Consider the following 16,470-nt stretch of genomic DNA (forward strand, 5'->3'; position numbering starts at 1 on the left):
GCACCATGCACAGAGCCAGTTCCTTAATGTGTTCCCTGATGGATCTCTTAAGGTCATTTGCTTTCCCTTCCTACTCCTGTAAAGGACCCACCACAAGCCATTTCTACCTTTCTTGCAGGAATGTTTTAATTCTGGGAGCTCATAAATTTCCTGCGTTCCATTCCTGTGCCCTCTGCAGCTCAGGCTTACTCCGTTTTCTGCTGAAGTTGGGTATGGAAAAGATGAAGTTTCAGCACTAATGGTGTTGCTGTGTTTGAAAGTCTCCCATGAAAAGCTACTTTTTTAGTTAGTGGACTGTCTGTTTATAACAGGCGGTCTGAGAAGTCCTTTAAGGACTGCCTTCACTTTTTTGCCTTCAGATAAAAGCAGCCCCTGGCTTTGTCCTTTCTCTGAGGAGTTCATGATGAAGGTTGCGGAGAAGAATGTGGTGTAAAGGAGAGATGGCAGCACGCAAAAAGGAAGGAGATTTTGGAAGGCTATTGCTAGGCTGAGGGTAGGGCAAGCAAGAAAAGGTGCAAGATGGGAACTTGAGCGCTAAAGTCAGTAAGAGTATGTTGGGAATTGATGGAGGAGATGGTCCAGAGGGTCACTTAGGGGATATGTGAGCTTGGAATTTGATGGCACCTTGAATGGGTCTAGAGTGTGGGCTGGGAGTCAGGCACCAGAGACACGAACGTTAGCGTATCTTAGCTGTTACATTCACCACAGGTTGCTACAGCACAGATCATGATCTGGGAGGAAGCGAGTAGAGAGAAATGGTGTCCCAGAGATGGCTAAGAAGCAGAAAATATTTGTTCTTAGTTACAAGCTAAACATGTGTCTCATCTCGTGATTTCCTGCAAAAGAAGCTGCGTTGGGAAAGCGCGCCTGGCTGGGCTATGGAGGTGCCCCCTGCTCCAGCTGGAGGAGAGGTTCTCGTGGGACGGGAGCTGCTGGCAGCCCAGGTTCGGCGCTGGCAGCTTTGTGCACCGCAGGTAAGAACTCCCTGCTCAATGCTCTGGCCCAGGTCAAGGAGTCCCAAGGAGAGCAGAGCGGGGAAGGGCTCCACCGAGTCCTCTTAAAGCCCTTTTATAGGGCTTGACCCCATCTTCCTCACCCATAAAGCATGGCTGAATTTTACAGAAACATAGGGAAGTCTGGAAGGCCCACTAGGGAAAGAAGTTGGCAGTTACTAACCTTTTTGGCTGTTTCTCTACCTTTAGTCCTGAAGCAGGTTGAGAGGGGAGGGGGCTACGGTGTTTTCCATGGTGGCCATAGCCGAGCAACAGCTGGAGCACAGCGTGTTCCGGCTGTTCCTGTCCTCATGCTGGGTACGCCCCTCGGTGCTTGGAGATGTGGGATGAAAGGCCACGGAGCAGGCTGTGCCTGCTTGCGTCTTTGCTAAAAGGGGTTCCTGCACAGTTGGAGACAGACCGAGTTTTGCAGGGAGTTAGATCTGGGCTGTTGTGGGGAATTGGAGGAGAAGAAAGACCTCCCCCCACCCCGCTCCTTTCCTCCACCCCCATCCCAAGTATAGATTGCGGCACCTTGATTCTTGAAACGCAGTGCTCATTTCACAGGCCACACATCACTATTGTGGAGGAAGCAGCAGGAGGATTTAGCAACAGCCTGAATGCCACAATAAGCTACACACCACTGCGGTAACCGCTGGCAAATGCTGACTTTTTAATTGTTTCCGCTGGGGGGTTAAACCTTTATTAAAGCCGTGTGAATAAACTTATTTTGATGGCTTACTGAAATATGTTAAATGCAAAAGGTAGCATAAAGCACTCTTATTAAATTCAGCTTAATTCTGCTGTTAATAAAATGCCTTTCCATATGTTGTGCACCCTTTTATTGATTCTGACAGAAATCTACTGACCAGATACAGAGTGCTCAGTGTCTCTGCCTTTCTTGTTTTTAATTTAAACAAATGTAGTGCCTGTGAAAGGTGCTAGGATCATATCAGCAAAACAAAAGTCTCTTTATCTGTTAGGGGGGAGAGGAAGAGAAATCCATCATTATAAATGTTCCCTTCTCTGCTGCTGTACCAATAGATCTTGATCTAGTCTTGCCTGGTTTGCATCCAAGAGTAAGGCAAATAGGTCAGCTGCCCCGTGCACTCGGTCTCTGGCCATCTCAGCAGAAAGGCTCACAAAGGTGGCAGTTTATAACGTAATGCGCTTTTGCTCCACTTAACCGAAGGTGCTTCTTTTCACCAACCTCTGCTGAGCAGCCACATGCTCCCATCGCTATAGTACCGGTGAGGACAACAGCTCAAAAAGCCCCAGGGGAAGCTGCCTTCACCTCCACTGGCCAGCGCAGGGTGGTGGTGGAGCCCTCAGTAGTTATAATTCGGAAAGGTTGTGAGACCAAGATTGAGGCTGGTAGTGACATTTATTTCATTAATGTGAGATAAGGAAGTAAAGTAGACATCCCTGGAGAGGACAAAGGGAGCTCCTTTTCTTTCCCCCTTCCCCACTTCGCGAAACACTTCAGTCTTTTGTTACACATTTTTTACATTGGTGGGGAGGGGAGGCAGCTTCAGATTTCTTTTCCAGGGAATGTCTCTTTGGCTTGTGTGGCTACCTCTGCCACGTAACCTGCCACAAAGACACTGGCAGACCTGAGGAAACAAGGCAGCTTCTGTTCCCATAGATACTGCCTGTACTGGGACCACTGGGCGCCCAGTACCACTTTCTTTGGAAAGAAAACGAGCACACAGAGGAGATGCATTAGTTGGGAGTTTGGAGTTGGGTTTTTTTAGTGCTTGAGAAATTTATTGTCATACATGGGAGAGCTCTGATGGTGACTCAAAATACGTACACGTATATAAAACACAAGCCACGTAGATGACCAGGTGGAAAAAATAAATGTGACAGGTCTGTTACATGATTGCATGGGAAGCTTGCGAATTTGCAAAGAAGGGGCTTGCCCTTCCCGTGTGGCCATGTGACACCCCTTGGTGTTACGTAAATCATTTTTTTTAAAGACAGATAATTTTTGGGTGGTGTTCTTTTAAGACAGAACCTGGCATTTGACCCAAAATTGTAACTGTTGTCCTGGTACCCGGCTTTTGGATTTTCAACGCACAATGTAGTGGAAATGGTCTTCGCCCCATTACTCCTAATGCTTGCATAAAACTGCAAATGGTATTTCAACAGCGGGTGGGAGTTAGCTACCTACAGCAAGAAAGCAAAGCAGCCATCCCTCAGAGAAGAAACACAGAGCTGTTTTTCAATGTGTAAAACATTTACAGGGTTTTTTAATTGATGAAGTTTGGATTTTACTTAAACTTGACCTCCCAATATTTCAGAATTCTTTTGCAGCATCTATCCTAGTCAGCAGCATGCTTAGGTAATTCAAAATGGCTCATGATGGGGTTATAAAAAGATCTATCATGTCAAATACACGTTTTGTGAAACAGTGTTTTCCAACTTACAGGCCAATAGAGCTGTTTGCATCGATTTGCATTTTCAAGAGTTGTTCTTTTTTAAACTAGATGAGCAATTCCTGGCTTGTTTGCAGTAAGAGGATGCTGCATTACTCTCCCAAGGCCGCGGACTAGAGCTGCAGAGAACAGACTAAACAGAAGTGAAATAGAGAGTTGTGCATTTGCCTTTTCCTAAGCAGAGAGAGGCAAAACTGTAAACAAGAGGCATAAACTGTGTAGATGAAATTTGAAATAATAAAAATGAGGGATTCCACTTTTAATAATACTGAGTGTTAGTGATAGCATACGTAAGGATATTTATTTAAAGAAATGTATGCAAATATTTCTTAACCTTACAGGATTCCTCTTCACGTCAGTTTGAGATAATTTACCATTGGTGACTAAGGTATGACCCACTCGTGAGGGGACAGGCTTTGGGAAACAGAGAGATGTATACTTAGAGCCAGATCCTGTAATCTGATGTACGTTTGTAGACCCTTGTGTAGTTGTCGGAGCTATGTATATTCCAAAGGGTCTGCCCATGCGGGTCAGATTGCAGGATTGGGGCTGGGGTGGTATATGAATAATAAAATGTGCTGCAAGGCCCCTAAAAAACTGCTTGGGTATATTAAAAGAAGTAGTACTGAAAACTGGAAGCCCGATTTATTATATGGCTGTGCTCTGCTGGAACATTTGATCTTGCTGTATTTAATTCAGGAAGTCTTAATGGTATGTGCTCAGTGCATGACTGTAATGTCCATTAATGCTAGTGGAACATAAGCATACGTAGAAGGGGGAAAATGTGTGCTGTGTCTTCCACGCAGTTGAAATGTTGAGTTAATTTCAGTGATAGGAAGCAACAAAACGTAAGAGAAAATCATTAGAACGGTTCAAAAGACTATTTGAAGAAGAAAAGCCATCAGGCAAAATGCCACCATATTTCAGGGCATGTCAGACACTAATCACCACCCTCCAGCACACTGGAGCAGGTGAAGGGCTGAGTGGTGAGGAGTAATGGTCTGCTAACTTGTGTCCATCTGTCTGGACGTATCTCGTTGATGGTTTTCTTGTGATTGCTTACATGGAAAAAAATGGCACACGCCTGCGTTATGAACCACAGGTTTGAAAAGGTCAATTGAAATTGGAATTTATATGTGAGGTGAGGTGCTTAATGTCTTCATTATCAGGTCAACACCCAGAAAATACTTTCTGTTCACTTCATTTATACAGAGGAGGACTCCAGAACTGAACTCTGCAATTCCCGTAGTCTGTGGGTGAATAGGAAATCGCAGTGTGCGTTGCGTTGCTTTTCAGAAAAGCCATTCCTGTGCACAGGAACGCCATGAAGGCTCCGACAGGGTTTCTACTGGTGTTTGTTTCACCTTCCTCAGCTTCTTTTTATGTTTATGCATTACGATTTGTGAGCCTGGCCTTTTCTTCGCAAAGCCTTCCATCCTGCTCCAGGATCTTAACAGCTTTTAGGACTGCTGTAACTTGGCAAAAGGTTGAAGGCAGGTGGCCTCAAGTGGAAATGCTGGTGCCTGTTTGCGGAACGGTTGCCTGCGCGCTGCTCTTCCAATGAGCGCTGGCCCCAACGAAGGCACCGAGGTGTGCTGATTAGAGCGATGTAATTTGGCCTCCGATCCCGCAGTGGAATGTAAAGGGAATTTTATCTGCCCTTGTAGGCTGGTGTTCACCTCTCCTCACAGCGGGATCTAACTGGAGTCAGGAACATAGCTGTCCTGGGCTCTTCTAAAAGTCATTGCTGAGAGCATCACCTCCAAAGACCAAGTGAGATCCAATCCAGAGTCCTAATATAGATCTAATGAATCCAGACTCTGTTATCCTCATAGTGTATTGAATTTAGTCTCACCTTTAATGTAATCACCCTGATGTCATGCTATTTGTAAAACTGATGACCTTTTGTCTCTTCTGCCTTGAACTGTATGATTTACAAATGAACTGTGAGCCTGCCTTTACGCCTGAGTTGCTGAAGAAGTTTGTTGCCTGTATGGGAACCCTTTGCACAGCCCATAGCTGGTCCCTTCTTTGGGGGACCAGCCTGAGGAAGGCAGTCAGCCGGCACCTTTATTCTCTGCTTTAATAACGAGTTTGGTAACAGCTGCATTACTAGTAGTGACTTCTCTCACATTGGGCATATATTTGTGTTTCTTTATGTTGTCCCCTCCCAAGATACAGAGAGTTGGCTTGAATGTAGCAGACATCCCATATATGCCATAAAGGAACAGTTAAAAAATGGAAGCAGCCACTCTTGTACTGCAAGTTGAGCACTTTTGTCCCTCTTGCATGTTATTTTTTTCCTAACTGCAGGACTGTATGCCTAGAATCTCATCTAGTGTTTTTTAGGATTCATTGCATTTTATCGAGGCTTGTAGGCTAGCCCTGTTTCAGATAACGTATCCTTACATCCCCTGCAGTCAGCCTTGCTTTACCTCCCTGGCTCTTTGGCAATATGGAAATAATGTAATCAATTTACTGAGCTATTTTTTTGTTTGAACTAGCAGTTAAATAATAAGTGCAATTAATTGAGTAGGGCTGTTCTTGAATGCTGAAGGCTGGACCAAGAGATTTCCTTTATGAGTTGTAGTGCAACCATAGCTTTTTGCTGATGTATACTCCATTAAATTACAAACCTGGAGAGTCCTTTGTCGGGGTAGGTTGCAGTTTACCCCAGTGCAGTTTGGCAGAGTTCCCCTGCAGACATAAATACTTGTCTGTATTGTAAAACACGCAGTTAATTATTACAAACAATGAGGAAAAATCTTTTATAACATGCTTCCTACTTCTGTTCTGTGTCATGGATCAAGTGGCATACAGAAATTTTCTCGTGCATATAGTGAGCCCATTGAATTGAAGAACACTAAATTTCTAAAATAGATGACAAATTATTCAAGGAGAGTAAAGAGAGAATACTGACCATTCTTTAAAACATGCAGTATTTCCTCTGACTTTTTCCAAAGTGAAGTTATGCTTAGTTTGCTTTTCTGCAACATCTAAAGAGCAAATAGAATTTAAAAAAAAAAAAAGATTGGTAGATATTTTTAAAAGTGAAGAGGTGTTGGCTTGGAAGATTCTTTGCTGCTCTCTAGACTACCTTCTAATACTGAAATTATAGATGAAAGACCGTCTCTCAAACAGTTTCTTTCTGAGCTGCGTAATGCAACATAACAATAGCTGTTTATATAATGCATAAGCTTCCTCTCCCTGTTGGCTATACTTTGAAAGACTTACTAGTCCTAGAGCCCTGCTTGTTCAGAGAATAAAAACCTCCAACGTTTGACATCTTTAAATAAGCAACCAAATGTTATAAAGAACAAACCTCACTTACAGTTAGGAAACAATATTTACATTTAAGGTTGAAAAGCCAGGATGTAGGAAAATTTTGCTAATTTGGAAGGTGACCTTTAAGTGCACCAAAACCAAATAATTTGTAAGCTATGGCACAGGGCACATTCCTGCAAAATTTGTGTGAATACTGCTTTAGTGGTTCTTGAAAGACAAACAAAGAGACCTGGAATGAAATCTTTATCCCTCTCCCAAATAAGATTGAAGCTAACAAAGGCATACAGCAGCGCTCTTTCAAAGCTTGCCATTAAAAAGAAGGCTCTGCAGCACAGCTAATGAGATGGCTCAGAGTGGAAAACAATCTGTTTTTAAGAATGTTTAGATCAAAAGTAATTTCTAATCTATGAAATAAAGTCGCTTTTCAATACCTTTCTTTCACTAGTAAAGCTTTTTATGTTTGCACTATTTACTTCAATCAGATGTTTTCAATTTTACTTTTTTCTTCCTGAAAATACTTCCTAGGGTTAGTCGGTAGTGACCAACAGCATTATTCTTTTTCTCTCTCCCCTATTTACCCACCCCCACACATTAAAAAAATGAGAAAAGAAGAGGGGGAGGAAGAAAGAAACATCTTTTCTTAAATGATTTGCAAGCATCTGTGCTTTAAGCTACTTTTTATGAACACTCCTTAGTAATGACTCAAGGTAAAAAAGCAGAAAAGCATCCAATGTTAGGAAATTGCAATCCAATACCATGTAATTTAAACCTGCCATTGCCTCTCCTGTACTAAATGACATACAGATGGGTAGCTCTGTTCCCTCTACTTTGGGAACACAATTGGTCTTTTTATGAGTGTATATACATTACTAGCAAAAAATATTTTTGTCAGGACTGTTTATTTCTAATTGTACCATATTTTAATTACTGTCATAATTAGAGTGCTTTTTCCCTGCCATATTTTGTCAGCTAATTTTTGCAAGCAGTTATCAAGTTATTTGAATATTTGACAATTTCTGGTACTACTTTGGGAGTTTTCATTCTCAAAAGCAACCTTATTGTTATTTTTTCTTTCCTGATGTGATGTGAATTTTTGCACTATATGAATGTTTTTTTACGGTAATCATTATGTACGCCTTGGATTTTCTGTGTGAACTAAGCAAAGCGTAAGACAAAATTTTCAAAGGAGGGTGAATTCAATAGCAACCCTAATTTTTACGACAAGTTTATTGTTGAACCTTGTACAGCTTTGTGCCTAAAGAAAGTACTTGCTCCTCAGGGCTCCTATTCTAGTGCTTCAACAGTGAAAAAATACAATGGTTCATGTTGTAAAGTAAAAGGACGAGGATGCAACTAGAAGTTAAATCAACCTTATTGGAATTCTAAGGATTTAGAATTGTTTTTCAGCTACTTTAAAGGGTAATGAAATTGTTGGATGTTGTGGCTGAACATCATATGCCCATTACCGTAAGTCTCCAATATAGATGTCTTGTAAAGAACATTTCGGCTGTAGTTGTGTTTTTTTCAGATTTTTTTTTTTAACGGTGGGAAAAATGTTACTTTCTTGTGAATGATTGTGTGCGCAACAGTTTAGTGTATAACACACCGAAGGGCTTTGGCTGTAGCACATTGTCACTGCTCCAGTGGAATCACCTGGCTCTCAAGCAAAATTCTTTTTTAAACTTGGATTTGAAGAAATAATCAGCTGCAGTTCAGCTGAGCCATTTTTCGTGCATTAGGGACCGGTCTGGTCATTGACAAGTGAATGCAGAAGCTATGCTGTGGCCGTCTGCCAAAGCAATTATTCAGGATTTAAGCTGAAAAGGCTCCTTCTCCCATATCCTCTCCCTTTGCAGGGTCATGTAGGGATAAAAAGGACTGTAAGGTGGTCTTTTCCCAGGAGGAGCTGAGGAAGCGGCTGACACCCTTGCAGTACCATGTCACTCAGGAGAAGGGGACTGAAAGGTAAGGCAGGACGAAGGAAACGCAGTCCTCGAAACACAGGCGTCTTTCTTTTCTCCCCCTCCTCTTACTGGTGCTTCCTCACCTTCCCCACCAAGTTGGTTGGTTTGTTTTTTTTTTTTTTTTTCCTCGGGATTTCTGCACTTGTTTACTAACCCCTACAAATTAACACCACTGCAGTGACAAGCATCTGCAGCACGGGGGCCGAGGCCACGGGTCTTGTGTGACTTTTTCTTTTAATGAACACTGCATGTCTTATAAAGTCACCGGGCTCATGTTTAGAGTCTGTTTTTAGTTTACTACAAAACGTGTGGAAGTAATAGCGGTTTAGGTACACTTCTTTTGGAAGACATCGCAGTAAGCAGAACCACGAGGGAAATGGCCCCGTGCCAGGAGGCTGGAGATTTGAAGGTGGCCATTGTAAGTATAGACGTTTTGGCTGCAGAAAGAAGGTAGCATAATTTAGTTCTTTTCCACCCCACTCCAATTTCTTTTTGAAGCACATGTGGAGAAGGTATTTATTGGCTCATTTGTGGTTGGAATGTCAAAAATTTTCAATAACTGCCCTCACATGGCTTTAGTCGCTGGAAGCCAGCCCCGAGTCCTGGAGGAGGGGGAAGAAAAAAAAAAAAAAAAAAAAAGGAAAAAAAAAAAAAAAAGCGAGTCCTCGCTTCCAAGACTGTTTTTAGTGAATAAAGTCTCTCTCAGCTGATTCCAGCATGAAGGTAACTTGCCAAGGCCTAGCCATTTTTTGTTGTCTAATTTATACCATTGAGCTTGGCATGAGGCCCTGGCTTTACCTCCGCTCCAAACGTACTAATGATGTAACTGCTTGTTTTCATTCATGACCTGAAAGGGCTCGCCACCGCACGTGGGGTCCCGCTTAATCGGCAGCCCTCTTCCTGGCAGCGCGTACCGGCGGCTGGATTTGCCGAGGGGGGACGGTCGCCCTCTCCGCCCCGGCCCCTTCGTCCTCCCGCAGCCCCGCAGGGGCAGGGGGACGCTGGCCTCTGCCGGGAGGGCTGCCTCCCCCCCCGGCCCTCCTCGCCCTTGTGTACGGGACCAACAACGTGATTTAATGCACACAAACAATCGGAGATTAGGTCATTCTTAAAAATCCTGTTTATAAAAAAAAATTGGACCTCATAAAAAGGGTGAAAGGATAATAAAAACAAGCTGCCGAGCACATAGGCTTTTTGTTGGGCTAGCGCAGCTGATTCGTATTAGATGAATGACCTCCTAGCCTTTCAGATTGTTAACTTAGAAAAATATTCCCTTAAAGCTGTAATACTGCTTTTCAACTAAAAATATAAGGCGCACACAGCTTGAAATCGTGGACCAATTACTTCATTTTCAGCTACAATGGCTGTGTCGCCCCGGCAGCCCGTCGCAGCCGGACCCGGCACGGCAGCTTCCCAGCTCCCCGGCGGGCAGGCACCCAGGCGCTTCACGCCTCTGCCTTCGCAGCGCCGGCGCATTTCCTAAGGACGGGCCTAGAGAAGCGCATCAGGTTGGGCTACGTCTCGGACAAGCCGTGTTTACAAAAACGTACATTTCACTTGCCAAACAGGGGAAGATTCCAGCTTTCCCCTTTTTGTTGTTGTTCTGTCCTTTGAACTGTGGGACAAGTCGCTTCCTCTTGCATGATACATTACACCTGAGGCACGCTAATGAGGACATTCCCCTTTTCCTGTGCCTGCTTTATTTGCTGCCTTTAATAAAAAACAACTGCCAACTTGGAAATCGTGGGCTTTTTCTGTAACATTTTTCTAAAGTCTTCCCTAATTTAATAATTAAAAAAAAAACCCAAATTCCTTTATTTATTTTTAAAATGTAGTGTTGTTGTTTTCCCAGTGCCTTTGAGGGGGAGTACACACATCATAAAGCTCAAGGAATATACAAATGTGTTGTTTGTGGGACTCCTTTATTCAAGTGAGTATGCTAAATATAGTTTTGAGATTTCTGTCTCGTAGTTTATGTGCTGTGTTCCCGTGTAATCTTGTCTATATTCCAGTACTTACGTAATTGTATAAGATCATTTAAGTCATTCAAATTGACAAGGGATACATGAGAAGCAATGTAAAGAATAGTGCTATAGTAAAATCAGTCTTACAGTAAAGATTAAAAATTTTAGTAAATAAATAACATAGTAAGATAACATTCTGGTGAAATAGGTAATTGGCTGTAAAAAGTAGTAATTCTTTTTTTTTTTGTCCTCTTCTTATGCAGCCTTGCCAAGTAATTGTAACACAGTCTTTTACTGTACTGATAGATAAGAGTTTTGGCTGTTAGCATTACTCACAGGTAGCCTTAAGACCTGGATCCTGGGCAGCGATGCTGCATCCATGCTACAGCATTGTATCCGATAATGGAGAAAAAACTAGATGCTTTTTTAGAATTCAAGCAGTTAAGAAAACAAAACCCAGGAAAATTGCATTACATCTTGAATTTTCATGCATCCCAGTTAGCACACATGGAGAGCTGGGTTAGGAACTGAGGCAAGGATTAAGAAACAAATAATAACTTTCGTGTCTTGCATGAAAAATACTCTTTAGAAATACTGTGGGAATTACGTCCCTAAATTTGGTGCTAGAAGCAGTGCTGATTGCATTCTCTCAATCGCTGCATTGTTCTGCACGGATTCAGTTGTTATTTATGTGTTTTTTCTTATTTCTGGCTGCTTGTGTTCATTCTGCTGAAGGATTTAATTTTTGTGCTTGTTTTATCTCTCAGTTCACACTGACTCAGTCCCTCTCACTTGAAGAGGTGCCTTTACAGCAGCATGAAGCAGGATGGTCAGGATAGCGCTAATAATAGAGAAAATTGGGTCAGTAATAGGTTACAAAGGAAAATAAAATTGATATATCTCCAGAATCACCAGATGTGGCAGTGATAGTTGTTCTCAAGAGACTGTCTGTAAAGATGAAAGAAGCACTTCATCTCTTATGTTTGATTCCTCCTTCCTTATGTTAGGAGGATTACCTGCAGAAACTTAAGTAATAACGTGAATCTTTCGAGTTGGAAAACTGATCGTTACGAACTCAGCCAAGGCAATATTCTCATGTCGTGTTACTGTGGTGCTTGGCTTGGGGGTACGAAGTGGGGATCTAAAGTCTCCATTACCTGGTTTTCTACTCTGTCATTTAGACATTCCCCTGCTTACTATAGCTAAATCTTTATGGGGGAAATCCTGGCTCTGTTGAAGTCAATTCAGATTTGGCAAATGAATACAATGGAGCCAGGATTTCACCTTCTACCTTCAAGACTGGCTTCCTTTCTATCGTCTGCTGGAGAAAGAGTAGGGGTTTTTGTGGGGTGAGATTTGGACAGCAGTAGTTCACATAAATGAATGTGAACTAGTTTCCAGTTGCTTTCACAATCCATTTAATATGGGAAAAAACTGCAATATGAGACTTACCTGTGATTATCTCAAGTGCGCAGTATGCTTTGGCGTAGTCTTGACTTTTTTGAGTTAATGAGTTGGATTTCTCTATGTGAAATGAGCTATATGGAAATGTCCCTGTTTTCAGATTCTCTTTGAGACTCCCCATGGATTTTATGGGAGGAGAGAGAGGGAAAGAGGGAAGTTGCGTTTTAATTTTTAATAAATCCCAGGCCAGTGGGCACCTGAAAAAAACACCTTGCTGATTGTGTCCCAAGGCTGGACTGGCCTTAGCCCAGTCTCCCCAAAGTCTTTGTGTTGCTTTGTGAGCTCGTGCCACCTCTGGTCTACATCAAATTCAGCCAGTTGTTCTGAAGTGGCTGGCAAGGGTGGGAACAAATGGAGAGGCTGATAGGGGTCCATCTTCTTTTGTTTACTGACCCCAAAATATCAGTGAATAATGTCTTCCTCAACTAGGGAAGATACATTCCTGTATCTTGGTGACTGCTTCAGCCCAGACAGCTAAAAAAGTGAGAAGGAAACATAGATAAGAGAATGCAAAATGTATGCTATTTACTAAATTTTTTGCCACAGAGTGTAAATCACCAAAGTATTTTCTTAGGAGTAAGGTAGTAGTACAATACAAAGAAAGTCCATTGCCCCATTTAAAATGCAAAGGTTTTGGGTTTCTTTTTTTAATTTCCAGACAGTCATCTGAAACTTGCATTTCCATTTGTTTCTCATTGGGTGTCCATTAATTTTTTTTCTTTGTGTCGTTGTAATCTGTAAATATATATATTTGGACTATGGACCTCTCAGTTTAACCAGGAAAGAGACTGGAGCTTCAGCAGTAATATTAACAAACTTCAACTTTTAACATTTCTGATTTACATTGTTTCATTACCATGTGACACATGAGGTCAGGGAACACATGAATTTTACACTCCAGATGAAAGACCTGGGTTTTGGTACGACTTTAAAACAGAACTCTGTTTCTATCACAGGAAAGATAAAAGAAACAATTAGGAATTTAACATCTCTTCATCTACCTACTTGTACTAGTGTTATGAGAAACCTCCCAAGCTTTATGGAGAGCATGCTTTAACTTTTTCCACAAAGGTGCCTCACACATAAAATCCATAATCATGCCGTTGAATCTCATTATTCCATCTCTGAACTTTCACGCCAGACAGTCTCCTACATCCCAGTACAGCTGCCTAAAGAAAGCAATAAATGAGAGAGACAATAAACTAATCTCAAGGACCTCCTTTTTCTGCAAGCCAGCCCTTATGTGGTTTTGTGTTACACTTACTCCAATCTAGCTGCAGGCTTATGCTAAAAGAAGCAGCCCTGCTCCCCCCCACCTTTCTCTAGGGTGTTTTTTCATAGCTTCCCTTTCACTGGACCTCACCTGCTGTGGCTGGAGCATGTCTCGATGCAGCACATTGATCTGATAGGAGACTAATCAGCCGAAGAAAAAGACTGTCATGCCTATCAACTATACCTGCTCGTGTTAATTTTTTGTGAACCACGTTTGTCATGGCTGGACAGCCTCTGTGGCAAGGTTGTGTGTTTCTGTATCAGTTCACAGCACGCCACCTACACCACTCGTATCCTCAGTGTTTTCTAAGGGCCAAGTGTATTTGCAAGATTGCAGCTACTTCAATTTTTCAAGGCATTTTGTTGTACGCTATGCAAAAATACCATTCTGTCCACAGCCGTGGCAAGAGGAGGTTAGAACAGACCTGAGTGAAATCCACAACTCACGGTATTGCCATAGGAGAGGAGCTATTCCATATTTAATAAACCACGGTCATGTCCTTTACCATATGCAGGACTGTGTGAGAAAGGTGTGGTATAGATGGGAACTGGGAAGCCTGGGAGAATGATTTCCTTTTAAAAAAAGAAATATTATTGTTGTGTCAGTTTCCAACTTTTAGGGCCAAGGAGTGAATTGCCAAGGCTTCATAAATCACCCACTGCTGCCTTTATTGCTTCCTGGAAGGAATTCTTGGTAATGGTGTTGGCTCTTCTGAACATGCGCTAGGAGAAATAGCAACACCCTTATTCATGTCATGTTTTCATTTGATTTTCATTGAACTGTGTCAGGTCTTCTCAACATCTCTCAGACATCCAAAAGCAAATCATGAGAAAAGCAAAGTGTGGCTGGGCAATATTGCAGTGCCATTAGCATTGTACCACTCTTGTCTTCACAACACAAGGGATGATTTCAGTCACCAGGCTAGATCTATACAAGGAATTTCCTTGCCCCAGTGCTGAGTGCTTAATTAATGGTCTTTAAGCTTTCTTAGTAGTCTTTATATCCTTTGAACAGGCCACCTGACAATTCAGCACAGGCTATCTGGCTAGGAGAGCCCATATGAAGTAACTGCTGTAGTGTCTCTAAAAAGATCTAATAGAACTACTTGAGCAACTTCATCCGCCCAGGCTGACTCTTAGTTTTCTCACAAAATTTGTAGTTTTGTGTGTTAAAACCAACAGCTTCTGTTTAATAAAATTTGTTTGGAGTAAGTTAGCTCTTGCCAGTGTAGGAATCAGTCAACAGGCAGTATTACCAAACAGTTCTCATCTAAACTCAGATTTTTAATAGGTCTTGTGTAGCTCGGAGAAGCTTGAGGATCTTAAAACTTGCAAGAACTTCTGCAGTTTTTTGTCCCCTGGAAAAAGCTGGTGGAGTAAAAATCGGTAAAGTTGTTATCAGTGAGCACTGATTTCTTTTTGCTTAATCTGTTTTTGGTTGAAACCAGCCTCTGTTTCAAGTCTGCTGTGTCCCTGCTGGATGACAAATTGCTATGCACTCCTAATCACCTCACCAAAAATGAAGATAGGAGAGTGCTTGTCTTCCTTGGAGCCATCTAGAATCTGGAGGTTTAATCCACCTCTGAGGATGACTATCAATATGAATGCCATATTTACTGCAGTCCCTGCAGTAAAGTTGCTTTGTGAATACAGCCCATGGCATCTTCCACATCTGAACGTACTTGAATGCTGAATCCACATCTAATCCTGCCTGAATGCTGAACATGTACTAAGCTTATCACAGCTGTAGCATGGGGCTGTCGCTGGAGCTTGACCTGGCGATTACTAATTTCTGTGGCGGTTTGGAAGCAGACTTTGTCCTCCTGGTCCTGAAGAGCCCCTTGGAGCAAGAACGGTCCAGTGCTGTCCTTGGGTGGAGCTGCTGGGCGACTCTCGGGGAAAGGCTCCTTTCACTGGATGCTTGGCAAGTGTGGCGCAGAGGAGCTGCAGTCATTATAGCAAATGATTCTGCCCTCCTAATTGGCTCATGGGTAGTTTTTAATATCCTCTAACTGGCAGCTTCTTGGCTGGTGCTGAATGTTCATTTCACTACCCTCATATAAGCAATGAAGTCTGGAAAGATTTTTATGTTAAGGAGTAAGAGAGCAAGAGCAAGTTTGGAAAACAAAAAACACTTCATCTCATTTTTTTTCCTTGATCCACAAGCCACCTGGTCTTGTTTTTTCAGTAGATCAGCTCTACACAAATGTAGTAAGGCACTCTCCGAATTACTGCAAGTCAAGGTCACTGGCTGCGCAAGGAGCAAGTCGGACGAGACTGCCAGCTACGAGCCAATACAACAGCAAACCTGAGATTTCCTTTTGCTTGTGTTCTCTGGGAAATACCATCTCCAGCAGTGAAAACAAGTACAGGAATATGGGGGATCTCACAGATTGCTAGGTAGAGAATATTTCAACAAGTATCCTTTCCAAAAGGCAAATATTGATGTAGATTTCCTAGGAGAAACGCGTTAGGATTCAAAAAAGAAGGAAGAGGGGACTTGAAATGTAACATTTTAAATGTTTCAAACTCTCATTGACACAAGCCTGTGAAATTGTTTTCATTTACTTATTGCTGAGCATGGCTGAATTGCAAATCCTTGTTGAAGGTACTTACAAATAAGAGGAAATAAATGCAGAGATTTCCATAATTCTAGAGATATATATATAGATAACTTCCACTGATTTTACTAAGAATTTCATTGATATTTTCACTGTAAAATTTCAATGGATTCTTGGTAAACTTTTAATTTCCCCTGTTTGAAATTCACACTGCTTTGTACTGACTGTTCATCAGTCACCCTGCTTAGAAGAACTAATTTTCAGCTTGTCTTAACCTACCTTATGCTTTACTATGTGTATGTATGTACCTGAAGTAAAAATCAGGTAGGGAGGACTGTTACGGATTATGACTGCAGAAGCTGTAGATTTCTATGTTTATCTGCTTATAACTCTCACATTAAAATAAACTCTGGACAGAACTCATCCAGAGACTACTCATCGACTAAGATGATGTTAAAATGCTCTTTTTGAATTTGGCTTTTCTTCAATATGCAGAGCAGAAATTGTCACAGCATCCATCAACAGTGAAT

At 42.0% G+C, this 16,470-nt stretch overlaps 1 protein-coding gene across 1 annotated transcript in view; it reads left to right on the forward strand.

Annotated features, from left to right (window-relative positions):
* Positions 1-16,470, forward strand: part of MSRB3 (methionine sulfoxide reductase B3) — an 86,297-nt gene that overhangs the window by 25,922 nt on the left and 43,905 nt on the right. Inside the window, 2 exon segments of the mRNA XM_075727779.1 lie at positions 8,572-8,680; positions 10,532-10,609. Coding sequence (XP_075583894.1) covers positions 8,572-8,680; positions 10,532-10,609 — 187 coding nt within the window.

Source organism: Pelecanus crispus, chromosome 1 (assembly GCF_030463565.1).
Source record: "Pelecanus crispus isolate bPelCri1 chromosome 1, bPelCri1.pri, whole genome shotgun sequence".
Lineage (NCBI taxonomy): Eukaryota > Metazoa > Chordata > Aves > Pelecaniformes > Pelecanidae > Pelecanus > Pelecanus crispus.